The following is a 27,681-nucleotide window of genomic DNA, read 5'->3' as shown; positions in this document are numbered from 1 at the left end:
CTGTTATGATCAGGTGGCCTTGGAGCAGCATGAAAAGACCTTCGCTGGAGCAGTGGTAACTTTACTGACCGCAACCCTGATCCTATCACCGCAACTAGAAGTAGCCGTGGGGTGTGCCTAACCAGACCTAGACACCTCGACACAGCCGGAGAACTAAATATCCCTAAAGATTGAAATAAGAAAACTCTCTTGCCTCAAAGTAGACCCCCAAAGGATAGGTAGCCCCCCACAAATAATGACTGTGAGTAGGAGAGGAAAAGACACACGCAGACAGAAAACAGGGATAAGCAAAGGAGGCCACATCTACCTAGATAGGAAAGGATAGTACAGGATACTATGCGGTCAGCATAAAACACTACAAAATATCCACAGCAGAAAAATACAAAAACTCCACCACCTAACTAAGGATGTGGAGAGTATATCTGCGACTCCAGCGAATCCAACTAGACTGAGAAAAACATCAGGCACAGTCTAGCAGGAACAAAATAGAAACAAGATCAGCACAGAAAATAAACACACAGCAGTGTGTCTAAAAAAAAGAAGCAAACACTTATCTTTGCTGAATTGGCAGCAAGCAGGAGAGGCCAGGCAGAGGACCAACACTTCCAAAGGAACATTGACTACTGGCAAGGACTAATGAGTCCTGCAAAGCTAAATACCCCAGTCCGAATTGCAATTAGCAGAAACACCTGTCCAAGACTGCTGCTCAGGAATAACTGCATTACCATCAACAACCACTGGAGGGAGCCCAAGAGCAGAATTCACAACAGCCGCCCGTGTGCCGACTGGGTACCACATGCACCGTGCAGGAGACAGCGCTACAGTTAAGCGCTGTCCCCTGCATCTGGTGCTGAAGCCGTCATTCATTTCTTCTCTCCAGCAGCGTTCGCTGGAGAGAAGATATGAAAAATCTTTTTTTTTTTGGTGTTTAAAAAAAAAGATCCCTGTCCCACCCCCTGTGCGTCCCCCCGCTGTTAATAAAATACTTACCCGGCTCCCTCGCTGCTTCCTCTCCTTGCCGCAGCTTCTCCTGTATGAGCGGTCACGTGGTGCCGCCCATTACAGTGATAAATATGCGGCTCCACCCCTAAACACCAAAAAAAAAAAAAGATTTTTCATATCTTCTCTCTAGTGAACGCTGCTGGAGAGAAGAAATGAATGGCGGCTTCAGCTCCATGCTGGTGGGACAGCGCTTACTGTAGCGCTGTCTCCTGCACGGCACACGGACTGCACACGGACAGCATCCATGTGCGGTACGTGTTTTACACGGACCCATTGACTTTAATGGGTCCGTGTAATACGTGCGCTCCCACGAACACTGACATGTCTCCGTGTTTTTCAAACGGACACACGGTCCGTGAAAACACGCTGACATGTGCAGAGACACATTGATTTTAATGTGTCTACGTGAGTCAGTGTCTCCGGTACGTGAGGAAACTGCCATCTCACGTACCGGAGCCACTGACGTGTGAAACCGGCCTAAACCACATTCAGTGTCCACTTGTTTGGCATTTCTGTAGTGATGAGAGCCCGCCTAATTTACAGGTGCGTGTCTCCAGAAGCATGAGCTGGGCATAATGTACTGTTGACTGCAATGTACTGCTTACTACAGCGTACTGGTCACTACAACGGCAGTTTGCAATTTTTACTCAGCAACATCCACTGCTGCTTGTTTCTGGAAAACACCCATGGAGTCAAAATCGTCACTACATCTGTATATAAATTCACAAAGGGTTATAATTTACAAAATGTGATCACTTGAGGTGGGATTCTGCTTTTCTATATGGAATTCGCAAACTAGTCTAGGATAATCTGCACTCCAGGAGGCTAGTAGCGCGCCGTCCGTCCCTCCCGAGTCACTCCGTATGACTAAGCAGTACTGTACAGCTACATACAGTATGGGGTATTTCTACATTCAGAAGAAATTGTGGGACAAATTCTGATGCCATTTATACCCATTGCTCTGTGTGAAAATGGAAAACTTGGGGCTAACACACAATCTTGGTGATAAAAATGTAAAAAACCTTTTCTTCACTGCCCAATGGTATCAAAATCAGTGACACACCTGTGGTGTCAATATAATCACTGCACCCCTAGATGAATTCATTGAGAGTTTAATTGGTAAAATGGGGTCACTTAGGCTACGTTCACATTTGCATTCTGCCGGGCTGCGTCGGGCGCAGCCGCGGCGACGCATGCGCCATGCGCCCCTATATTTAACATGGGGGCGCATGGACATGCGTTTGCATGCGTTTTGCGATGCATGCGTTTTTTTTTGCCACAAGCATTAGGGCGCAGAGGACGCAGCAAGATGCATTCTTTTTGCGTCCAAAATCGGCAAAAAAGGACGCATGCGTTGCAAAACTATGCGCTTTAGCATGCGTTTTTGTTTGCGTTGTGCGTTGCGTCGCCGATGCAACATCACACAACGCAAATGTGAACGTACCCTTATGGGGGATTCTGCTGTTCTGGCACCTCAGGGGCTCTGCCAATGTAATATCGCACCCTCAAACAAGTGCAGAAAAATCTGCACTGTAATATGATGCTACTTTTCTTTTGAGCTTTGCATTGTACCTCAAAAGTAGTTTTTAACCACATATGGGGTATCGGTGAACTCAGGAGAAATTGTCCAACAAAATTTGGTGTCCATTTTCTCCTTTTGCCCTTGTGAAAATAAAAAATTTGTAGCTAAAAAAGATTTTTGTGGGAAAAATTAGATTTTTTTATTTTGACGACTCTACGTTAGGGCAGTCTCACACTTCCAGATGTTTATCCATGTCCGCGTGCCGGTACGTTTCTGTGGCACATCAGTGTGGCACACGTGTGCCGCCCGTGTGCCCACTGTGTACCACACGCACCGTGCCGGAGACAGCGCTAAAGTTTAGCGCTGTCCCCGGCATCGTGCTGAAGCCCCGTTCATATCTTCCCTGCAGCAGCGTTTGCTGTAGAGAAGATATGAATATTAGTGTGTAAAATCAATATCCAGGTCCCCAACCCCCTCCCACCCCCTGTGCGCCCCCACCGCTGTGATTAAAATACTCACCTAGCTTCCGGATCCCTCGCAGCGCCCTGTCCTGGCCGCACCTTGTACTGTATGAGCGGTCACGTGGGGCCGCTCATTTACAGTAATGAACATGTGGCTCCACCCGCATATTCACGATTGTAATCGGCGGCCCCACGTGACCGCATACAGGAGAAGATGCGGCCAGGAGAGGAAGCAGCGCCGGCGAGGGAATGAGCCGGGTGAGTATTTTCAAAACAGCGGGGAGCGCACAGGGGGTGGGAGGGCGGGGGGCACATAGATCTTTATTTTAAACACACTTATTCATATCTTCTCTACAGCAAACACTGCTGCAGGGAAGATATGAATCGCGGCTTCAGCACCAGTGGGGGGACAGCGCTTAATGTAGCTCTGTCTCCTGCACGGCACACGGACTGCACACGGACAACGTCCGTGTGCGGTACGTGCTTTACATGGACCCATTGACTTTAATGGGTCCGTGTAATACGTGCGCTCCCACGAACACTGACATGTCTCCGTGTTTGGCACACGGAGACACGGTCCGCAAAAAATCAATGACATCTGAACAGATGCTTTGATTTTTATGTGTCTACGTGTGTCAGTGGCTCCGGTACGTGAGGAAACTGTCACCTCACGTACCGGAGCCACTGACGTGTGAAACCGGCCTTATAAAGTTCTGTGAAGCACCTGTGGGTTCAAGGTGCTCAATGCACATCTAGATACATTCCCTAAGGTGTCTAGTTTCCAAAATGGTGTCACTTGTTGGGGGTTTCCACTGTTTAGGCACATCAGGGGCTCTTCAAACACAATATGGCGTCCGCTAATTATTCCAGAAGATTTTGTATTCCAAAAGTCAAATGACGCTCCTTCCCTTCCAAGCCCTGCTGTGCCCCAAACAGTTATTTTCCTCTATACATTGGATATCAGTGTACTCATGAGAAATTGCGCAACAAATTGTATGGCGCAATTTCTCCTGTTACCCTTATGAAAATGCAAAATGTGGAGCTAAAAAAGATTTATCTGGGAAAAATGTGATTTTTTTTATTTTCACAGCTCTGCGTTATAAACTTATATGAAGCATCTGTGGGTTCAAGGTGCCCAATACACATCTAGATAAGCTCCCTAAGGGGTCTAGTTTCCAAAATGGTGTCACTTGTTGGGGGTTTCCACTGTTTAGGCACATCAGGGGCTCTTCAAACGCTTCATGGCAAGCGCTAATTATGCCTGCAAATTTTACATTCAAAAAGTGAAATGGCGCTCTTTCTCTTCCGAGCCCTGCCGTGCGCCCAAGCAGTGGTTCTCCCCACATATGGGGTATCAGCATACTCAGGAGAAATTGCACAACAAATTGTTTGGTCCATTTTTTCCTGTTACCTTTGTGAAAGTAAAAAAAAATAGGTCAAAGAAAATTTTTGTGAATGAAAAGTAAATGTTTATTTTTTCCTTCCAGATTCTAAAAATTCCTGTGAAACACCTGAAAGGTTAATAAACTTATCTAATGTAGTTTTGAGTACCTTGAGGGTGAAGTTTTTAGAATGATGTCACTTTTGGGTATTTTCTGTCATATAGGCCCCTGAAAATCACTTCAAGTGTGAGTTGTTTCCTAAAAAAAATGGTTTTGCAAATTTTGTTGGAAAAATGAGAAATTGGTGATCAAATTTTAACCCTTAAAGGCTTACTAACAAAAAAATATGTTTCCAAAATTGTGCTGATGCAAAGTAGACATATGGAAAATGTTATTTATTAACTATTTTGTGTGACATGACACTCTGATTTAACCCCTTAGCGACCGCCGATACGCCTTTTAACGGCGGCCGCTAAGGGTACTTAAACCACAGCGCCGTTAATTAACGGCGCTGTGGAAAAAGTGAATAGCGCCCCCCCAGAGGCCGATTTTCTCCGGGGTCTCGGCTGCCGGGGGTAGCCGAGACCCCAGAGAACATGATTCGGGGGGTTTTTAACCCACCCCGCATTTGCGATCGCCGGTAATTAACCGTTTACCGGTGATCGCAAAAAAAAAAAAAACGCGATCTCTTTTTAATTTCTCTGTCCTCCGATGTGATCGCACATCGGAGGACAGAGAAAAGGGGTCCCAGGTGGCCCCCCAATACTCACCTAGCTCCCCCGGTGCTCCTCGTGTCTCCACGAGAATCTTTGGGGTCTCGGCTGCCGGGGGTAGCCGAGACCCCAAAGAGCATGATCGGGGTCGGTTTTACCGACCCCTGTTTTGCGATCGCCGGTAATTAACTGTTTACCGGTGACCGCAAAAAAAAAAAAAAGTAAAGTGTAATTCTCTGTCCTCTGATGTGATCGCACATCAGAGGACAGAGAAATAGGGGGATTCGGGGACCCTACAATACTCACCTGTGTCCCTGGATCCTCTTGCTGCTCCTCCTGGCTGCCGGCAGAAGAGAATGGCGGGCACATGCGCAGTGCGCCCGCCATCTGTCTCCATCTGCCGGCCGGCAGGAGAACAGCAGTTGGGGCTAAAATTAGGGTTAGGGGTAGGGTTAGGGTTAGGGGTAGGGTTAGGGCTAGGGTTAGGGTTAGGGGTTGGGTTAGGGCTAGGGTTAGGGGTAGGGTTAGGGGTAGGGTTAGGGGTAGGGTTAGGGGTAGGGTTAGGGTTAGGGGTAGGGTTAGGGTTAGGGGTAGGGTTAGGGGTAGGGTTAGGGCTAGGGTTAGGGATAGGGGTAGGGTTAGGGCTAGGGTTAGGGCTAGGGTTAGGGCTAGGGTTAGGGCTAGGGTTGGGGCTAAATTTAGGGTTGGGGCTAAATTTAGGGTTAGGGTTGGGGCTAAATTTAGGGTTAGGCTTTTTTCACACTTACGTCGGTACGGGGCCGTCGCAATGCGTCGGCCCGACATACCGACGCACATTGTGAAAATTGTGCACAACGTGGGCAGCAGCTGTAGTTTTTCAACGCATCCGCTGCCCAATCTATGTCCTGGGGAGGAGGGGGCGGAGTTACGGCCACGCATGCGCGGTCAGAAATGGCGGATGCGACGTACAAAAAAACGTTTCATTGAACGTTTTTTTGTGCCGACGGTCCGCCAAAACACAACTGATCCAGTGCACGACGGACGCAACGTGTGGCCATCCGTCACGATCCGTCGGCAATGTAAGTCTATGGGCAAAAAACGCATCCTGCGGGCACATTTGCAGGATCCGTTTCTTGTCCAAAACGACGGATTGCGATGGAATGCCAAACGATGCAAGTGTGAAAGTAGCCTTAGGGCTAGGGTTATGGTTGGGGCTAAAGTTAGGGCTAGGGTTGGGGCTAAAGTTAGGGTTAGAGTTGGGATTAGGGTTAGGGTTTGGATTAGGGTTGGTATTAGGGTTAGGGTTGGCATTAGGGTTACGCTTGGGATTAGGGTTAGGTTTGGGATTAGGGTTAAGGTTAGGGTTGTGATTAGGGGTGTATTGGGATTAGGGTTAGGTTTGAGGTTAGGGTTGAGATTAGGATTAGGGGTGTGTTGGATTTAGGGTTTTGATTAGGGTTATGGTTAGGGTTGACATTAGGGTTGTTTTGGGGTAAGGGTTGTGATTATGGTTAGGGTTAGTGATTAGGATTATGGATCAGGTTGGGATTAGGGTTAGGGGTGTGTTGGGGTTAGGGTTGGAGCTAGAATTGGGGGGTTTCCACTGTTTAGGTACATCAGGGGGTCTCCAAACACGACAGCCAATTTTGCGCTCAAAAAGTCAAATGGTGCTCCCTCCCTTCTGAGCTCTGCCGTGCGCCCAAACAGTGGGTTACCCCCACATATGGGGCATCAGCGTACTCGGGATAAATTGGACAACAACTTCTGGGGTCCAATTACTCTTGTTACCCTTGTGAAAATAAAAACTTGGGGGCTACAAAATCTTTTTTGTGGAAAAATATATATATATATTTTTTTTATGACTCTGCATTATAAACTTCTGTGAAGCACTTGGGCATTCAAAGTTCTCACCACACATCTATATAAGTTCCTTGGGGGATCTAGTTTCCAAAACGGGGTCACTTGTGGGGGGTTACTACTGTTTAGGTACATCAGGGGCTCTGCAAACGCAACATAACGCCCACAGACCATTCTATCTAAGTCTGCATTCCAAAATGGCGCTCCTTCCCTTCCGAGCTCTGCCGTGCGCCCAAACAGTGGTTTACCCCCACATATGGGGCATCAGCATACTCAGGATAAATTGGACAACAACTTTAGTGGTCCAATTTCTCCTGTTACCCTTGTGAAAATAAAAACTTGGGGGCTACAATATCTTTTTTGTGAAAAAAAAAATATTTTTTATTTTCACGACTCTGCATTCTAAACTTCTGTGAAGCACTTGGGCATTCAAAGTTCTCACCACACATCTAGATAAGTTCCTTGGGGGGTCTAGTTTCCAAAATGGGGTCACTTGTGGGGGGTTTGTTGTGAATTCTGTGGCAGAGCTCCCTCCTGTGGTCACAAGTGGTACTTCGGCTGATTCTCTCTGTGAGCTTCCGTTGGTGGAGGAAAGTGGTACTGCGGCTTCTGAGTTTCCTTCCTCAGGTGATGTGGTGAAGTCGTTAGGTGCTGCTCTATTTAACTCCACCTAGTGCTTTGATCCTGGCCTCCAGTCAATGTTCTAGTATTGGACCTGTTTCCTCCTGGATCGTTCCTGTGGCCTGCTGCTCTGCATAGCTAAGTTTTGCTTTGCTATTTTGTTTGCTGCATTTTTCTGTCCAGCTTGTCTATTTGTGTTTTTCTGCTTGCTGGTAGCTCTGGGACGCAGAGGGTGTACCTCCGTGCCGTTAGTTCGGTACGGAGGGTCTTTTTGCCCCCTTTGCGTGGTTTTTGTAGGGTTTTGTGTTGACCGCAAAGTTACCTTTTCTATCCTCGCTCTGTTCAGAAAGTCGGGCCTCACTTTGCTAAATCTATTTCATCTCTACGTTTGTCTTTTCATCTTAACTCACAGTCATTATATGTGGGGGCTGCCTTTTCCTTTGGGGTATTTCTCTGAGGCAAGGTAGGCTTATTTTCTATCTTCAGGCTAGCTAGTTTCTCAGGCTGTGCCGAGTTGCATAGGGAGCGTTAGGCGCAAACCACGGCTGCCTCTAGTGTGGTTGGAGAGGATTAGGGATTGCGGTCAGCAGAGTTCCCACGTCTCAGAGCTCGTTCTATGTTTTTGGGTTATTGTCAGGTCACTGTATGTGCTCTGACCTCTATGTCCATTGTGGTACGGAATTACCTTTCATAACAGTACTGGAGGCCAAAAGTACTAATGATTCTCAATAGAGGGAAAAAAGAAGTTCTGAGACCATTTTTTTTTCTCTGCACTGTGTTTTGCCTTTTTTTTCCCCTAGACATTTGGGTGGTTCAGGACACAGGTGTAGCGATGGACATTAAAGGTCTGTCTTCATGTGTGGATCAGCTCACGGCAAGAGTACAAAATATTCAAGACTTTGTGGTTCAGAATTCTATGTTAGAACCGAGAATTCCTATTCCTGATTTGTTTTTTGGAGATAGAACTAAATTTCTGAGTTTCAAAAATAATTGCAAACTATTTCTGGCTTTGAAACCTTGCTCCTCTGGTGACCCAGTTCAACAAGTTAGGATCATTATTTCTTTTTTACGTGGCGACCCTCAGGACTGGGCATTTTCTCTTGCGTCAGGAGATCCTGCATTAAGTAATATCGATGCGTTTTTCCTGGCGCTCGGATTGCTGTACGATGAACCTAATTCAGTGGATCAGGCAGAGAAAAATTTGCTGGCTCTGTGTCAGGGTCAGGATGAGATAGAGGTATATTGTCAGAAATTTAGAAAGTGGTCCGTACTCACTCAATGGAATGAAGGTGCGCTCGCAGCTATTTTCAGAAAAGGTCTCTCTGAAGCCCTTAAGGATGTCATGGTGGGATTTCCTATGCCTGCTGGTCTGAATGAGTCTATGTCTTTGGCCATTCAGATCGGTCGACGCTTGCGGGAGCGTAAATCTGTGCACCATTTGGCGGTATTGCCTGAGCTTAGACCTGAGCCTATGCAGTGCGATAGGACTTTGACCAGAGTTGAACGGCAAGAACACAGACGTCTGAATGGGCTGTGTTTCTACTGTGGTGATTCCACTCATGCTATCTCTGATTGTCCTAAGCGCACTAAGCGGTTCGCTAGGTCTTCCACCATTGGTACAGTACAGTCAAAATTTCTTTTGTCCGTTACCTTGATCTGCTCTTTGTCATCGTATTCTGTCATGGCATTTGTGGATTCAGGCGCTGCCCTGAATTTGATGGACTTGGAGTATGCTAGGCGTTGTGGGTTTTTCTTGGAGCCCTTGCAGTGTCCTATTCCATTAAGAGGAATTGATGCTACGCCTTTGGCCAAGAATAAGCCTCAGTACTGGACCCAGCTGACCATGTGTATGGCTCCTGCACATCAGGAGGTTATTCGCTTTCTGGTGTTGCATAATCTGCATGATGTGGTCGTGTTGGGGTTGCCATGGCTGCAAGTCCATAATCCAGTATTAGATTGGAAATCCATGTCTGTGTCCAGCTGGGGTTGTCAATGGGTACATGGTGATGTCCCATTTCTGACTATTTCGTCATCCACCCCTTCTGAGGTTCCAGAGTTCTTGTCTGATTACCGGGATGTATTTGATGAGCCCAAGTCCGATACCCTACCTCCGCATAGGGATTGTGATTGTGCTATCGATTTGATTCCTGGTAGTAAATTCCCAAAAGGTCGACTGTTTAATTTATCTGTACCTGAGCACGCCGCTATGCGGAGTTATGTGAAGGAGTCCTTGGAGAAAGGGCATATTCGCCTGTCATCGTCGCCATTAGGAGCAGGGTTCTTTTTTGTAGCCAAGAAGGATGGTTCAGTGAGACCTTGTATAGATTACCGCCTTCTAAATAAGATCACGGTTAAATTTCAGTACCCCTTGCCGTTGTTATCTGATTTGTTTGCTCGGATTAAGGGGGCTAGTTGGTTCACCAAGATAGATCTTCGTGGTGCGTATAATCTTGTGCGTATTAAGCGAGGCGATGAATGGAAAACTGCATTTAATACGCCCGAGGGCCATTTTGAGTATCTAGTAATGCCATTCGGACTTGCCAATGCTCCATCAGTGTTTCAGTCCTTTATGCATGACATCTTCCGAGAGTACCTGGATAAATTCCTGATTGTGTACTTGGATGACATTTTGATCTTCTCGGATGATTGGGAGTCTCATGTAAAGCAGGTCAGAACGGTGTTTCAGGTCCTGCGTGCTAATTCTTTGTTTGTGAAGGGATCAAAGTGTCTCTTTGGTGTTCAGAAGGTTTCATTTTTGGGGTTCATCTTTTCCCCTTCTACTATCGAGATGGACCCTGTTAAGGTCCAGGCCATCCATGATTGGACTCAGCCGACATCTCTGAAAAGTCTGCAAAAGTTCTTGGGCTTTGCTAATTTTCATCGTCGCTTCATCTGCAATTTTTCTAGTATTGCTAAACCATTGACCGATTTGACCAAGAAGGGTGCTGATGTGGTCAATTGGTCTTCTGCTGCTGTGGAAGCTTTTCAAGAGTTGAAGCGTCGTTTTTCTTCTGCCCCTGTGTTGTGTCAACCAGATGTTTCGCTTCCGTTCCAGGTCGAGGTTGATGCTTCTGAGATAGGAGCAGGGGCTGTTTTGTCGCAGAGAAGTTCTGATTGCTCGGTGATGAAACCATGCGCCTTCTTTTCCAGGAAGTTTTCGCCTGCTGAGCGAAATTATGATGTGGGCAATCGAGAGCTGCTGGCCATGAAGTGGGCATTCGAGGAGTGGCGTCATTGGTTCGAAGGAGCTAAGCATCGCGTGGTGGTCTTGACTGATCATAAGAACTTGACTTATCTCGAGTCTGCCAAGCGCTTGAATCCTAGACAGGCTCGTTGGTCGCTGTTTTTTGCCCATTTTGACTTTGTGATTTCGTACCTTCCGGGCTCTAAAAATGTGAAGGCGGATGCTCTGTCTAGGAGTTTTGTGCCCGACTCGCCGGGTTTGTCTGAGTCGGCGGGTATCCTCAAAGAGGGAGTAATTGTGTCTGCCATCTCCCCTGATTTGCGGCGGGTGCTGCAAAAATTTCAGGCTAATAAACCTGATCGTTGCCCAGCGGAGAAACTGTTTGTCCCTGATAGGTGGACGAATAAAGTTATCTCTGAGGTTCATTGTTCGGTGTTGGCTGGTCATCCTGGAATCTTTGGTACCAGAGAGTTAGTGGCTAGATCCTTTTGGTGGCCATCTCTGTCGCGGGATGTGTGTACCTTTGTGCAGTCCTGTGGGATTTGTGCTCGGGCAAAGCCCTGCTGTTCTCGTGCCAGTGGGTTGCTTTTGCCCTTGCCGGTCCCGAAGAGGCCTTGGACACATATCTCTATGGATTTTATTTAGGATCTCCCCGTCTCTCAAAAGATGTCAGTCATTTGGGTGGTCTGTGATCGCTTCTCTAAGATGGTCCATTTGGTACCCTTGTCTAAATTGCCTTCCTCCTCTGATTTGGTGCCATTGTTCTTCCAGCATGTGGTTCGTTTACATGGCATTCCAGAGAATATCGTTTCTGACAGAGGTTCCCAGTTTGTTTCGAGGTTTTGGCGAGCCTTTTGTGGTAGGATTGGCATTGACTTGTCTTTTTCCTCGGCTTTCCATCCTCAGACTAATGGCCAGACCGAACGAACCAATCAGACCTTGGAAACATATCTGAGATGCTTTGTTTCTGCTGATCAGGATGACTGGGTGTCCTTTTTGCCTTTGGCTGAGTTCGCCCTTAATAATCGGGCCAGCTCGGCTACCTTGGTTTCGCCGTTTTTCTGCAACTCTGGGTCCCATCCTCGTTTCTCTTCAGGGCAGGTTGAGTCTTCGGACTGTCCTGGTGTGGATACTGTGGTGGACAGGTTGCAGCAGATTTGGACTCATGTAGTGGACAATTTGACCTTGTCCCAGGAGAAGGCTCAACGTTTCGCTAATCGCAGACGCTGTGTGGGTTCCCGACTACGTGTTGGGGATTTGCTTTGGTTATCTTCTCGTCATATTCCTATGAAGGTTTCCTCTCCTAAGTTTAAACCTCGTTTCATTGGTCCGTATAGGATTTCTGAGGTTCTTAATCCTGTGTCTTTTCGTCTGACCCTTCCAGATTCCTTTTCCATACATAACGTATTCCATAGGTCATTGTTGCGGAGATACGTGGCACCTATGGTTCCATCTGTTGATCCTCCTGCCCCGGTTTTGGTGGAGGGGGAGTTGGAGTATATTGTGGAGAAGATTTTGGATTCTTGTGTTTCAAGACGGAAACTCCAGTATCTGGTTAAGCGGAAGGGTTATGCTCAGGAAGATAATTCCTGGGTCTTTGCCTCTGATGTCCATGCTCCTGATCTTGTTCGTGCCTTTCATATGGCTCATCCTGGTCGTCCTGGGGGCTCTGGTGAGGGTTCGGTGACCCCTCCTCAAGGGGGGGGGGTACTGTTGTGAATTCTGTGGCAGAGCTCCCTCCTGTGGTCACAAGTGGTACTTCGGCTGATTCTCTCTGTGAGCTTCCATTGGTGGAGGAAAGTGGTACTGCGGCTTCTGAGTTTCCTTCCTCAGGTGATGTGGTGAAGTCGTTAGGTGCTGCTCTATTTAACTCCACCTAGTGCTTTGATCCTGGCCTCCAGTCAATGTTCTAGTATTGGACCTGTTTCCTCCTGGATCGTTCCTGTGGCCTGCTGCTCTGCATAGCTAAGTTTTGCTTTGCTATTTTGTTTGCTGTATTTTTCTGTCCAGCTTGTCTATTTGTGTTTTTCTGCTTGCTGGTAGCTCTGGGACACAGAGGGTGTACCTCCGTGCCGTTAGTTCGGTACGGAGGGTCTTTTTGCCCCCTTTGCGTGGTTTTTGTAGGGTTTTGTGTTGACCGCAAAGTTACCTTTTCTATCCTCGCTCTGTTCAGAAAGTCGGGCCTCACTTTGCTAAATCTATTTCATCTCTACGTTTGTCTTTTCATCTTAACTCACAGTCATTATATGTGGGGGCTGCCTTTTCCTTTGGGGTATTTCTCTGAGGCAAGGTAGGCTTATTTTCTATCTTCAGGCTAGCTAGTTTCTCAGGCTGTGCCGAGTTGCATAGGGAGCGTTAGGCGCAATCCACGGCTGCCTCTAGTGTGGTTGGAGAGGATTAGGGATTGCAGTCAGCAGAGTTCCCACGTCTCAGAGCTCGTTCTATGTTTTTGGGTTATTGTCAGGTCACTGTATGTGCTCTGACCTCTATGTCCATTGTGGTACTGAATTACCTTTCATAACAGGGGTTACTACAGTTTAGGTACATCAGGGGCTCTGCAATCGCAACATAATGCCCACAGACCATTCTATCAAAGTCTGCATTCCAAAAAGGCGCTCCTTCCCTTCCGAGCTCTGCCGTGCGCCCAAACAGTGGTTTACCCCCACATATGGCACATCAGCGTACTCGGGATAAATTGGACAACAACTATTGCAGTCCAATTTCTCCTGTTACCCTTGTGAAAATAAAAACTTGGGGGCTACAATATCTTTTTTGTGGAAAAAAAATATTTTTTATTTTCACGACTCTGCATTCTAAACTTCTGTGAAGCACTTGGGCATTCAAAGTTCTCACCACACATCTACATAAGTTCCTTGGGGGGTCTAGTTTCCAAAATGGGGTCACTTGTGGAGGGTTTCTACTGGTTAGGTACATCAGGGGCTCTGCAAACGCAAGATAATACCCGCAGACCATTCTATCAAAGTCTGCATTCCAAAACGGCGCTCCTTCCTTCCGAGCTCTGCCGTGCGCCCAAACAGTGGTTTACCCCCACATATGGGGTACCAGCATACTCAGGACAAATTGGACAACAACTTTTGGGGTCCAATTTCTCTTGTTACCCTTGTGAAAATAAAAACGTGGGGGCTAAAAAATCTTTTTTGTGGAAAAAAAAATATTTTTTTTTTCACGGCTCTACATTATAAACTTCTGTGAAGCACATGGGGGTTCAAAGTGCTCACCACACATCTAGATATGTTCCTTGAGGGGTCTAGTTTCCAAAATGGGGTCACTTGTGGGGGGTTTCCACTGTTTAGGCACATCAGGGGCTCTCCAAACACGACATGGCGTCCAATCTCAATTCCAGCCAATTCTACATTGAAAAAGTAAAACGGCGCTCCTTCACTTCCTAGCTCTGCGGTGCACCCAAACATTGGTTTACCCTCACATATGGGGTATCGACGTATTCAGGAGAAATCGCACAACAACTTTTGTGGTCTAATTTCTCCTGTTACCCTTGTGAAAATAAGAATTTGTGGGCGAAAATATCATTTTTGTGTAAACAAAAGCGATTTTTTATTTTCACGGCTCTACGTTATAAACTTCTGTGAAGCACTTGGGGGTTCAAAGTGCTCACCACACATCTAGATAAGTTCCTTAAGGGGTCTAGTTTCCAAAATGGTGTCACTTGTGGGGAGTTTCCACTGTTTAGGCACATCAGGGGCTCTCTAAACGTGACATGGCGTCCGATATCAATTCCAGCCAATTCTGCATTGAAAAAGTCAAACGGCGCTCCTTCTCCTCCAAGCTCTGCGGTGAGCCCAAACAGTGGTTTACCCCCACATATGGGGTATTGGCGTATTCAGGAGAAATTGCAAAACAAAATTTATGGTTACATTTCTGTTTTTACACTTGTGAAAATAAAAAAAATGGTTCTGAATTAAGATGTTTGCAAAAAAAGTTAAATGTTCATTTTTTCCTTCCACATTGTTTCAGTTCCTGTGAAGCACGTAAAGGGTTAATAAACTTCTTGAATGTGGTTTTGAGAACCTTGAGGGGTGTAGTTTTTAGAATGGTGTCACACTTGGGTATTTTCTATCATATAGACCCCTCAAAATGACTTCAAATGTGATGTGGTCCCTAAAAAAAATGGTGTTGTAAAAATGAGAAATTGCTGGTCAACTTTTAACCCTTATAACTCCCTAACAAAAAAAAATTTTGTTTCCAAAATTGTGCTGATGTAAAGTAGACATGTGGGAAATGTTATTTATTAACTATTTTTCGTGACATATCTCTCTGATTTAAGGGCATAAAAATACAAAGTTTGAAAATTGCAAAATTTTAAAAATTTTCGCCATATTTCCGCTTTTTTCATAAATAATCGCAAGTAATATCGAAGAAACGTTACCACTAACATGAAGTACAATATGTCACGAAAAAACAATCTCAGAATCAGCGGGATCCGTTGAAGCGTTCCAGAGTTATAACCTTATAAAGTGACAGTGGTCAGAATTGCAAAAATTGGCCTGGTCATTAAGTACCAAATTGGCTCTGTCACTAAGGGGTTAAGGGCATGAAACTTACATTTTGAAAATTGTGAAATTTTCTAACTTTTTGCCAAATTTCCGTTTTTTTTTTTACAAAGGTGAAAACAGGCTTTGGAGTGATGGTTTTAAAGGCACTTGATGGCTGATTAAAACAGCCATCAAGTGCATGGAAATAAGAGGGCTCGGCGTGAAAGCCACATCAAAGGCAGGGACACTAACTTTGACGTACATGTACATCAAAAGTAGTGAGGAGGTTAACTAGGGAAACACAAACCTGAACTTCTAAATTGCCGCAGCAAAGGTGAAAAATATAGTAATTACTTTGTATGGTATAAGAATTAATTTCATGGAAATATTACTCATATTATAAGACAACAGCTACAAGATGGATGAATATTACAGTATAACAAAAGCCATGAACATCCTTATAGCAGATCGTAGTAGTAATAATAATAATCAAAATAATAATTATCAGACATGACTTCTAACAGTCAGTAATGATACAATAACAAACATTCATTTATAACGCTTCTTTATCACTGCAAATATTGATTAACATCAATAAAGCTAGTGAATGCTCTAACGCTAAAACATCAACATTTGTTATTAAAACAGAAATGTTAGCTTAGTTTATGTTCACCAACCTTTATTTTGGCATCTGTAGTTCTGTATAAAATCAACTGATTCCCATATTCTTTTGCATCATTGAAATATCTCAGAGCCGCATCTACTGCACTGAAAACATTCTGGTCATTACAGTCTGCATCAATAAAGGTGGCAGAACTGAGATGACAATGAAATAAAAGTACTAGACTGGGCAGGAACCACATTATTTCCACTGATTCCTCTGACTTGTAATTAGTAGGTAATAATGAAAAGATTGTGTTAATGTGAAGTCCAGGTAATAGTGCAGAACTGAAAAATAACCTACAAAAAAATCTGCCTCTCCAGAGAAAAGTGCACTAACCTTTGATTATAAATATTGCCCAACTTACACTTTGTAAATAGTTTTCAACCTTTGCACCAAAAGACCTGTCCTTGGTGTCTGTGTAACTCGAAGGTTTGAATTTGTTCACATGTTGTATCTGGATGTAATAAAAAGTTGAAACAAAAATGCTTTTGCCTTTCCATATGCCAAATTAAAGGGTTGTTTATTTACAATAATGAAAATTATCACCTATTTTAAGGATAGGTGATATATTCATGCTCAGTGGGGGGGTCAGTTCAATGGCGTACATAGAAAGAGTGGGGCCCCATAGCAAAAGTCCTAATTGGGCCACCCTCCTCCCCAAAGAAAGGCAGGGTCACAGAAGAGCAAGTATGATGCAAACAAAAGTGCCCCCAAACAAAGTATGATACCCCCCATGATGAGTTTCTCCAAAGTGCTTTCCACACACACAGTATGATGACTAGAGATGGGCGGTGTCCGAGTCGAACTGTTCGCCAATTTCAAACACAAGCTGTTTTGGGCGGTATTCGAGTCATTCGACGAACTTGAACAATTTGCTTAAAATTCGGCTGTACGAGTATCTGTTCGATAACTGTTCGTTCACCAAAAGCCTAACTTGATTTGCACATTAAAACTGTTTCAGTGTATAGTGGGCGGAGGATAGATCTGTGCTGAAATAACGCCGATCTCCATTTTTTTATTTTTCCCGCATTTACAGTGGGGCAGTGCAGTCTCTCAGCCTATCAGCAGTGCACACACACACAGCAATGTGCATGTGATGCACACAAGCAAGGGCATGTGTCATTGGCTGTGTGTCACATGTCCTTGCCCTATAAGAACCAGCCATTTCCCCCATCGCCACCATTTCCTCACTGCTGCAGTTTAGTGTTAGATGGCACCGCAGCTGCTGTGGGCGCTATACAGTCTAAGAGTTTTTTTGGAGCGAATTTTCAGAGATATAGGTTTAGGGAGTCGGGAGGAGTCGGGACTAGTTGTAATATCAGCCCTTTTCAGGGTAGGTTACAGCAGTTCATAGCACTGTTTGCCAGGCAGGTCTGTGCCAGTGCTGTGCAAGTGTTTGTCACAGCATTTGGTGTAATCTAGCTCAGCCAATCCTTTTGGGCTAGTAGCATTGTCTGATAGTCATCTGAGTAGCCCGCCTGTGATGCTAGCTACACCGCCTGCGTATCTCAATTTTTACTGCATCTAACCCAGTTAATAGTTTTGGGCCTAGGAGCAGTGTCTGCACGTCAGCAGAGTAGCCCGCCTGTGAAACAAATGCAGCGCCCCAGAGTCCTGGTCGTTGCAGTAATGTCGTTCTTCCACCAGGGGGAGCGATGTTACGTCTGATGGCACCAAAGGAGTTCACCCTGCCAGGTATCACAGCCACACACACACTTCACATGCCGGCCACCAGGGGGAGCAAAAGGTCCTATCTATTAGGCCACTCCTCACATTTGGGTAAAACTGGGGGTTGGTTAGGAAGTTAAGTAGTAAGAGAAAGGAGTAAGGAGAGGAGAGCAGAGCTCCTGGCTGGGGACCAACAAGGAAATGTCTCCAGGTCGAGCTGGCTGGGGTGATCCCTGGTCAGATCCAGACTGTAGTCTGAGGAGGAAGGAAAGAGGGACACAGCTGCGCCTGCAACCCATGCGGCAGCCTCCTAAGAAATGACATGAAAGGAAGTGTGCCGTAGTGAATGAGCACAGAAGTCATAGCAACAGGAGTGAAACAACAGCGGGGGACCAGCTAGAAGCAGGCTGCCTCCCTCTGAGTGCAGATCCGGTGGCCAGAACACTGAGGGAGTAATAGACTCTACACTTTACTTCAGAGACCGGCAGGGCAGTCGATTACAAGTTGGCTGTCCGACCTAAACACCTAAGCAGACAAGGTGGCAACGCGGAGGAGTGGCGTCTCTAGGGTCCCTATAAAAAAGCCTCAGGCCACCACCGTCATACAGGTCATGTCCTATCCATCTGAGGGACAAAGAGAGAGAAGTAACAAGAGTGAGGACCTTATAGTAGTTAATGCAAGTAGGGACCTACTATGTTACTGTGCGCAAGGGGAAGGCTACTGATTTCCACCTGGATAAGGGAACTCTGGAATTGCTATCAGACCGGCAGGACCCTGCTACCCTGTCATCCGGCACTCTGGACTGTGGATGCTGAAGCCTTCAGTAAAGGTAAAGAGACTGCACCCATTGTGTCCTCGTTATTTGCAGTGCCTTACATCATCCACCATCACCATCTACACTTCTGGGAAGCCCTTGGGATATACTTCCCCTGTGGGAAGGTATACCATCTAGCTGCCATTCCATCACCCCAGCGGACCCCTAAGCAGCGTCGGTCACCCTGACCGAATACCACAGGTGGCGTCACGAACACTACTGTTATCTACAAACTCTACCCTTTTATTGGGCACCCCTCATAGGGCCACGGTCCGGGTCGGGCCACCGTGACATCCCTGCCGAGGGAACTGAAGGACCCGGTACCGAGTACCCCATTGCCCTTACGTGGGGGCGATCCAAATCTTGGCGTCATGAACAGGATCCACTTAAGCCTGAAGAATCGGTTCATGTGTGCCTTAGAACTGTGCCAGAATTGTATTTGAACTGTTTCTGCTGAAAGAACTGTGTATTGCCATTTACCGCCAAAAATTCCCGACAAAATTGCTGCCATTACAGCACCACGAGGAGCGCTGGAGAAGAAGGAAGGCATGCCATGGGAGGAGACCATGAAAGCGGCGCCAAAAGTGATGACCGCCCCCTCCGACTACGGCTGCAGGATGACAAGCCCAGGAATCCAGGAGCTCCACCCCCAGAAAATGGAGGAGCAGCGTGTGGGTGCTCCGCAGATCTAGAAGCCAAGATGGCAACCAGCGGGTACCTGAATGACGGCGAAGTGACCCCGGGCCACTCCAGCCCACCGGAGGCGAACCAGAGCTTGCCGCTACTGGAGGATCTGGACTCACCGATGGAGGCATCGAACTTTCCACTCCCGGGTGCGGAGCCGGCAACAGTGAAGAAATGGAAGTCGGAGCTGTGCAAGAAGATCGCACAGGGAGAACCGTGGTAAGAGCCGCAGCAGACTCCAGTGTCCTCATCAGTGGAGCCTATCGACATCGGTGGAACCACATCAGATGCAGGTACCAAAAACGACCCTGCCCCACTGACCGATCCTGCTCCGGTGACCGCTCCCCATTCCGGCTGTGACCGGCCGCCCGCCGCCGATCTCATTGTAGTGCCCCTTGACAGAATGGAAGGGATACTGCCCCCGCTCCCGATGTCTATGGGTGAACCGCTCTACGTGAGCCCCGAGGGGGTGATCTTTAAATGGGATGCTCCAAAGATCTGACCGGACGGGTCCAGACAGGAGGGCTCCTATATCGTAGTGCTCACCTGGGAGCAATACAAACAATGCTTATTTTCGCAATGGAAGGAGCGGAATAAACTGAACGCTCAAATTGACACATCGACCGCTAGAGCTCGAAGAGATGACAGTCCCCCGGTGAGACACGGTATGGTGGTGACCTACCATCTCCAAAGGTGGAAAGGGCTTTATTCAGGAATCCGAGATAGTACCAAAAGTTCGGGTTGACAGATATGAAGTGGAGTCGCATCTAGGAAGGGGGCATCCAGACCGAGACTTGTGCCCCGGAGACCTGGTGACTTACACCCGTCATTGGGGGGATAAAGGTTGGTATGCCCGAAATGTTTAGAGGTGTGCGCCATTGACAGTGCCACCTAGTGTCAAAGAAACGACCCCGATCGCTACAGCTGTTGAACCACCGAGGGTCCTGCAGTTTAACATCACCCCTATTGTATATCCAACTACCACTGTAGTGATTACAGAACTAACGCCCGCGATGGCCCGTGCTTCGCCTGACCCTGATCAAAATATTGTGGGTGCTCAGGCTCCCATCTGAGGTGAGGGAGCCCCTTACGTAGCACCTGGTAGCCACCAGTACCCAACAGGGCTACCCCCACCGGTACTACCCCCAGAACTTAAGTAAACCTCGAAGCCCTGAAAAACTGTACATAGTTTAAAAACATTCTCTTTTTGCTTTAAACCTGTCAAGGGTTACTTCTTAAAGGGATCCCTTTGTTTACTCGGGATCCCTATTTGTTCCAGTTTGCACAAAGTTCATCATGGTTTTAAAGGAACATTGGAATCATGGACGGTGAATGGTTCCCGAAATGTCCCCTGTAAATAGTTTGCACCTTCTTAAAGGTGCTCTCTACTGGTTTTACAAGCAAGAAGACTTTGCGAAGAAACTGTTCCTGATGATGACGTGAAAGTTTCTATGGTCTTAAAGTTTATTACTGACTTGTTGATTGTTTGCACTACCTCAGAAAAGACTAGTTTCTCTCTTAAACGCAATGTTCGGTTGTTGCACCTTAATAATGTTTACATAGCTGATAATATGTATCTAGATAGTGATAGAAGGCTTGAAGAAAGATGCAGTAGGCCCGTGGGGGTAGACAGATAGTCCTGCATGTGAAGAAGAAGAATAAAGAAAATGTTAAATTGCACATTAACGGTTAATGATAGTATACCCTTAGAGGGTAATTGCACTTAGTAGATAGAATACCTGTATGGGTAATTGTATGCCATAGAAAGTTAGTAATTGTTATTTTTCTACTTTTGCCTCAAAGGGTAAAATGCACAATGTAAATATGTTCTTGTTTGCAACGTTCAAGTGTTCTCACCTCCCATAAAGGGAAGCACTGTTAAATTTACTTGTTTAAAAGCATTTCAAAATTTTGCATGTCTTTTGCTAACCTGTAATTGTTGTGTTCTTTTCCCAGCCCAGGAGTGCTGGATTTAATGGGGGTGGTGGTGGGGGGGGTTGAGTGCAGTGCCCCAGAGTCCTGGTCGTTGCAGTAATGTCGTTTTTCCACCAGGGAGAGCGATGTTATGTCTGATGGCACCAAAGGAGTTCACCCTGTCAGGTATCACAGCCACACACACACTTCACACGCCGGCCACCAGGGGGAGAAAAAGGTTCTATTAGGCCACTCCTCACATTTGGGTAAAACTGGGGGTTGGTTAGGAAGTTAAGTAGTAAGAGAAAGTAGTAAGGAGAGCAGAGCTCCTGGCTGGGGACCAACGAGGAAAGGTCTCCAGGTCGAGCTGGCTGGGGTGATCCCTGGTCAGATCCAAACTGTAGTCTGAGGAGGAAGGAAAGAAGGACATGGAGCTACGCCTGCAACCCATGCAGCAGCCTCCTAAGAAAGGACACGAAATGAAGTGTGCCGTAGTGAGTGAGCACAGAAGTCATAGCAACAGGAGTGAAACAACAGCGGGAGACCAGCTAGAAGCAGGCTGCCTCCCTCTGAGCACAGATCCGGTGGCTGGAACACCGAGGGAGTAATAGACTCTACGCTTTACTTCAGAGACCGGCAGGGCAGTCGATTCCAAGTTGGCTGTCCGACCTAAACACCTAAGCAGACAAAGTGGCAACGCGGAGGGGGGGCGTCTCTAGGGTCCCTATAAAATAGCCTCAGGCCACCACCGTCATACGGGTGATGTCCTATCCATCTGAGGGACAGAGAGAGAGAAGTAACAAGAGTGAGAACCTTATGGTAGCTAATGCAAGTAGGGACCTACTACGTTACTGTGCGCAAGGGGAAGGCTACTGATTTCCACCTGGATAAGGGGACTCTGGAATTGCCATCAGACCGGCCAGACCCTGCTACCCTGTCATCTGGAACTCTGGACTGTGGATGCTGAAGCCTTCAGTAAAGGTAAGGAGACTGTACCCATTGTGTCCTTGTTATTCACCGTGCCTTGCACCATCCACCATCACCATCTACACTTCTGGGAAGCCCTGGGGATATACTTCACCTGTGGGAAGGTATACCATCTAGCTGCCATTCCATCACACCAGCAGACCCCTAAGCAGCGTCGGTCACCCTGACCGAATACCACAGGTGACGTCACGAACACTACCGTTATCTACGAACTCTGCCTTTTATTGGGCGCCCCTCATAGGTCCACGGTCTGGGTCGGGCCACCATGACATCCTCGCTGAGGGAACTGAAGGACCCAGTACCGAGTACCCCATTGCCCTTACGTGGGGGCGATCCACTGGCTGCTTTTGTTTCCTGAAGCATGTCCCACTTAGTACCGTACGTCTTGCAACAGTTTCAGCCCTCCCTTCCCTTTTCAGCCCTCCTGGGTACTATTATAATTTTACCTGACCTAGTGTCTCCTTTAATCTCTTCCCTCGGGAAACATGTACTTTGCCCTTCAGTTTCTTGCTATGAATGTAATTCTCTCTGCCTTCCCTATCATCTTTGGCCAGCAGATGTCGATGTTAATTTGCATACACTGAGTTTAGGCATTACTGTATGTGTGAGTAAATAAAAAAGTATTTTTCATCTCACCTGTCCACTCTGTGCATGGCTGCTATCCCAGGAAAATCCAACTGTTAGTAAAAAATCCTGCACCAAGAGGTTGCACTCCAATAGGTTTTATTCCAAAATCTTCATATAAAAGCATTGACAACCGACAATAGAAAAAAAGGCACCAATAGCAGGGGTCCCAGACACCGGTGTAAGGGGTTACCTTCTCTACTCCGTGCCTGGAACCACTTAGCTGTGCAGTAGGTTTCCCACGGGGCAGACTTAGAGGCCGGGACAGGAAGGAAGCCGGGCTGAGAGAGAAAAGAGGTGCGCTTTCCAGGGCTAGAGCAGCATGCACAGCAGGGAGAGCAGAGTGTGCAGCAGAGAGAGTAGGGGATACAGCGGACAGAACAGCACGCAGCTGCACTTCGGGAAGGAGACAGAGAGCTCCCGGTCGGAGGACTGAGACAGGAAGATTGTCCAGAAAGACTGCATCTTGTGAGTAAGTGAAAGCGGACACTGCTGTGACTGGAGAGGTGCACCCTGATGCTCGTGCAAAGACATTGACCCGTGCAAAGACAGTGAGCCGTGCAGAGACAGTGGCCCCTAGCACCCACAGCATTAGTGCAGAGCCCCTGATTCCTGTCGGGAGACCCAATAATAGACTGAGCATTGTTCTCCCGAGATAGGCTGCACTGTTGAGGCAGAAGACTCAGAGCACAGGGGACCCCGTTTGCCTAGCATCCCCTCTACTCACCACAGTAACCCCTCAAACCCCAGGTTGCGGGTTCCCAAAGACTACACAGCTCCTGGATAACAGAGGGACGACAAGTGCTGTTGTTTCCCGGCGCCTACATTGGAGAAGACGACCCTACAAGCAAGTCCTCATCAGACTGATAAGTGTTTTTTCCCAAGAACTTCCGTTTACTTCTGCTATACTGCTTCCCATATATTTTGCACCGCTATTTCTGCAGTTTATATTCTACTGTTTTCTTCCTGCAAGGAGAATATCACCCCTGTTAATAAACCCTGCACTCTATTACACCGGTGTCGATTGTCAATGCTTTTATATGAAGATTTTGGAATAAAGATTATTGGAATGCAACCTCTTGGTGCTGAATTTTTTTTTTACTAATTACTGTATGTGTCTTCTCAGTCATTCATTCCCTTACAACTTTTCAAAGCTTACAGCAGAATTCTGGCCTTTGGTGCTTCGGGCCCTTAGTGTTTCGTAAATATTTTGTCACACTTCCTAAAATGTTACAACATTTTTCTGGCACCAGCTGGTTGATAAATAGGGCCCAATTTTTTCTGTGAAACTACATACTGTTTCCAGGCAAACATAGTACATTGTAATGAGGAATTTTGTTGGTATTACCTTTTCATGGATTTTAATACAAAGGACACACATCTATTTTAGGTTTCTGTCTGAAACATCTACTCAAAAACCCCACTGAAAACACATTGTAGGCTCATTTTTTGTGCCTTTTATGAGGTTCTTAAATGTGGGGCAATTTTTTTTCTGTTTCAAATGATTTGGTAGGCAAATTTGGAGCATTTGTTTTATATAGAAACATTTTAAAGAGAATCTGTCATTAGCATCAACCCTCCCAAGCCATCTTGAGTGTGACGAAGACACAACGAAACGCACATAGGGGTGGCAGGTAGGGATCTGTTCATTACACAACTATGTAAACACTAGCCAAGCATTTGCACTTTATCACCTCTTGTTTATGCACAGCAAGCACTTTAGCGCCTCTGATATATATATATACAGTGGGGCAAAAAAGTATTTAGTCAGTCAGCAATAGTGCAAGTTCCACCACTTAAAAAGATGAGAGGCGTCTGTAATTTACATCATAGGTAGACCTCAACTATGGGAGACAAACTGAGAATAAAAAATCCAGAAAATCACAATGTCTGTTTTTTTAACCTTTTTCTTGCATATTATGGTGGAAAATAAGTATTTGGTCAGAAACAAACAATCAAGATTTCTGGCTCTCACAGACCTGTAACTTCTTCTTTAAGAGTCTCCTCTTTCCTCCACTCATTACCTGTAGTAATGGCACCTGTTTAAACTTGTTATCAGTATAAAAAGACACCTGTGCACACCCTCAAACAGTCTGACTCCAAACTCCACTATGGTGAAGACCAAAGAGCTGTCAAAGGACACCAGAAACAAAATTGTAGCCCTGCACCAGGCTGGGAAGACTGAATCTGCAATAGCCAACCAGCTTGGAGTGAAGAAATCAACAGTGGGAGCAATAATTAGAAAATGGAAGACATACAAGACCACTGATAATCTCCCTCGATCTGGGGCTCCACGCAAAATCCCACCCCGTGGAGTCAGAATGATCACAAGAACGGTGAGCAAAAATCCCAGAACCACGCGGGGGGACCTAGTGAATGAACTGCAGAGAGCTGGGACCAATGTAACAAGGCCTACCATAAGTAACACACTATGCCACCATGGACTCAGATTCTGTAGTGCCAGACGTGTCCCACTGCTTAAGCCAGTACATGTCCGGGCCCATCTGAAGTTTGCTAGAGAGCATTTGGATGATCCAGAGGAGTTTTGGGAGAATGTCCTATGGTCTGATGAAACCAAACTGGAACTGTTTGGTAGAAACACAACTTGTCGTGTTTGGAGGAAAAAGAATACTGAGTTGCATCCATCAAACACCATACCTACTGTAAAGCATGGTGGTGGAAACATCATGCTTTGGGGCTGTTTCTCTGCAAAGGGGCCAGGACGACTGATCCGGGTACATGAAAGAATGAATGGGGCCATGTATCGTGAGATTTTGAGTGCAAACCTCCTTCCATCAGCAAGGGCATTGAAGATGAAACGTGGCTGGGTCTTTCAACATGACAATGATCCAAAGCACACCGCCAGGGCAACGAAGGAGTGGCTTCGTAAGAAGCATTTCATGGTCCTGGAGTGGCCTAGCCAGTCTCCAGATCTCAACCCTATAGAAAACCTTTGGAGGGAGTTGAAAGTCTGTGTTGCCAAGCGAAAAGCCAAAAACATCACTGCTCTAGAGGAGATCTGCATGGAGGAATGGGCCAACATACCAACAACAGTGTGTGGCAACCTTGTGAAGACTTACAGAAAACGTTTGACCTCTGTCATTGCCAACAAAGGATATATTACAAAGTATTGAGATGAAATTTTGTTTCTGACCAAATACTTATTTTCCACCATAATATGCAAATAAAATGTTAAAAAAACAGACAATGTGATTTTCTGGATTTTTTTTTCTCAGTTTGTCTCCCATAGTTGAGGTCTACCTATGATGTAAATTACAGACGCCGCTCATCTTTTTAAGTGGTAGAACTTGCACTATTGCTGACTGACTAAATACTTTTTTGCCCCACTGTATATATATCTAACCTACTCTCCACCTCACTTGAGGATGTTACCTTTATATTGGACGCTAGGAGCAAATAATATATTGTGGGAACCAATAATATATTGCACCCATAAATAAATATAAATAGAATAAAACTGCCTTATCAATTTTTCCACACATGGAACAGCATTAAAAAAAAAAAAAAATTCCTGAACTGCTGGTGTTTGTTCATTCTGCCTCCCAAAAAGTGGAATAGAAAGCAATATAAAAAAAGTCATGTGCCCAAAAATAGTACCAATAAAAATGGCAACTAGTCCTGCAAAAAACAAGCCCTCACATGACTCTGTCTGCAGAAATATGGAACATTTATAGCACTCAAAATATGGCAATGCATAAAAACATCTTTTAGTGTCTTACAGCAGTCAAACATAAAAAAAACTATATAAATCTGGTATAGCTGTAATCGCACGACCTGAAGAATAAAGCCATCTATTCACCCATACCACTCGAGGAACGGCGTAAAAAATAAATAAAACCAATTCCTCACCTACTGTTGACTTGTTCATTCTGCTTCCCAAAGATCACAGTAAGGCTCAGCTCAAATTTATCCTGCGCTCTACACTGAGCCCTTATACAGGGGTTTTTGTGTAAATCTCTGAAATACGTAATTCAGATGGAACCCCCAGTGGAAGATTCCCTGTAATGAGGCAGATGGAGACACTGTGGACACTGTCTGGCTGACCTATGATCTGGCTGTGTCCGTCTTTTTAGGCATGCATAAAAGTACTGTCGGCAGGGGCGTAACTACCACGGTCGCAGCAGTCGCCATTGCGACCGGGCCTGGGGTAGTCAGGGGCCCCGGCTGGTCAGATGCACATCGACACCAGCAAAAAGTTAAAAACTGTTGCCGTGCAGGTGATTCATCCCGCACGGCAACAGACAGACCTGCCCTCCACCTAACCTGCCGGGCGCACACATCAGATCAGCAGCCGACGCCTGATCTGAAAGGAAGAGCTGAAGATCCTGTGGTGACGTCATCACTATCATAGGTCTTTCACCATTTATCAGCTCCGCCTCCTAATCACATGACGATGACGTCACCACAGGTCCTTCAGCTCTCAGCAGCTCAGTCCTGGTTGTGTGCAGCTCGTGTTCTCTGGTATCAACCAGCAGCAGATTTCCGGTTCCTGCTGTTCTGGTGAGATATGGAGACGGGCAGAATGTGGAGATGGATGGGGCAGAATGTGGAGATGGATGGGGCAGAATGTGGAGATGGATGGGGCAGAATGCGAAGTTGGATGGGGCAGAATGCAGAGACGGATGGGGCAGAATGCGGAGACGGATGGGGCAGAATGCGGAGACGGATGGGGCAGAATGCGGAGACGGATGGGGCAGAATGCAGAGACGGATGGGGCAGAATGCGGAGACGGATGGGGCAGAATGCGGAGTCGGATGGGGCAGAATGCGGAGACTGATGGGGCAGAATTCGGAGACGGATGGGGCAAAATGCGGAGTCGGATGGGGCAGAATGCGGAGACGGATGGGGCAGAATGGGGAGACGGATGGGGCAGAATGCGGAGACGGATGGGGCAGAATGCGGAGACGGATGGGGCAGAATGTGGAGACTGATGGGGCAGGAGCATGGGCAGGATGTGGATTTGGATGGAAAATGTTTTGGTGGGGGGGCCCCATTTGAAAGTTCGCAACGGGGCCCATAACTTTGTAGTTACACCACTGACTGTCGGCCACAGTTTTGTGCACCTCTGAAAAG

The 27,681-nt window shown here is 46.4% G+C and overlaps 1 protein-coding gene across 2 annotated transcripts in view; it reads right to left on the bottom strand.

The window, feature by feature from the left end:
* KNG1 (kininogen 1) overlaps positions 1-16,236 on the bottom strand; it is a 196,996-nt gene extending 180,760 nt beyond the window's left edge. For both annotated transcript variants that reach the window (XM_069727230.1, XM_069727233.1), the window contains exon 1: positions 15,910-16,236. In XM_069727230.1, coding sequence (XP_069583331.1) covers positions 15,910-16,095 — 186 coding nt within the window. In that variant the 5' untranslated portion in view covers positions 16,096-16,236. The remainder of the gene's footprint in view (positions 1-15,909) is intronic.
* Between the last annotated feature and the right edge of the window lie 11,445 nt (positions 16,237-27,681).

This window comes from Ranitomeya imitator, chromosome 5 (assembly GCF_032444005.1).
Source record: "Ranitomeya imitator isolate aRanImi1 chromosome 5, aRanImi1.pri, whole genome shotgun sequence".
NCBI classification, from domain to species: Eukaryota; Metazoa; Chordata; class Amphibia; order Anura; family Dendrobatidae; genus Ranitomeya; species Ranitomeya imitator.
This window is presented reverse-complemented; position numbering and strand designations above follow the sequence as displayed.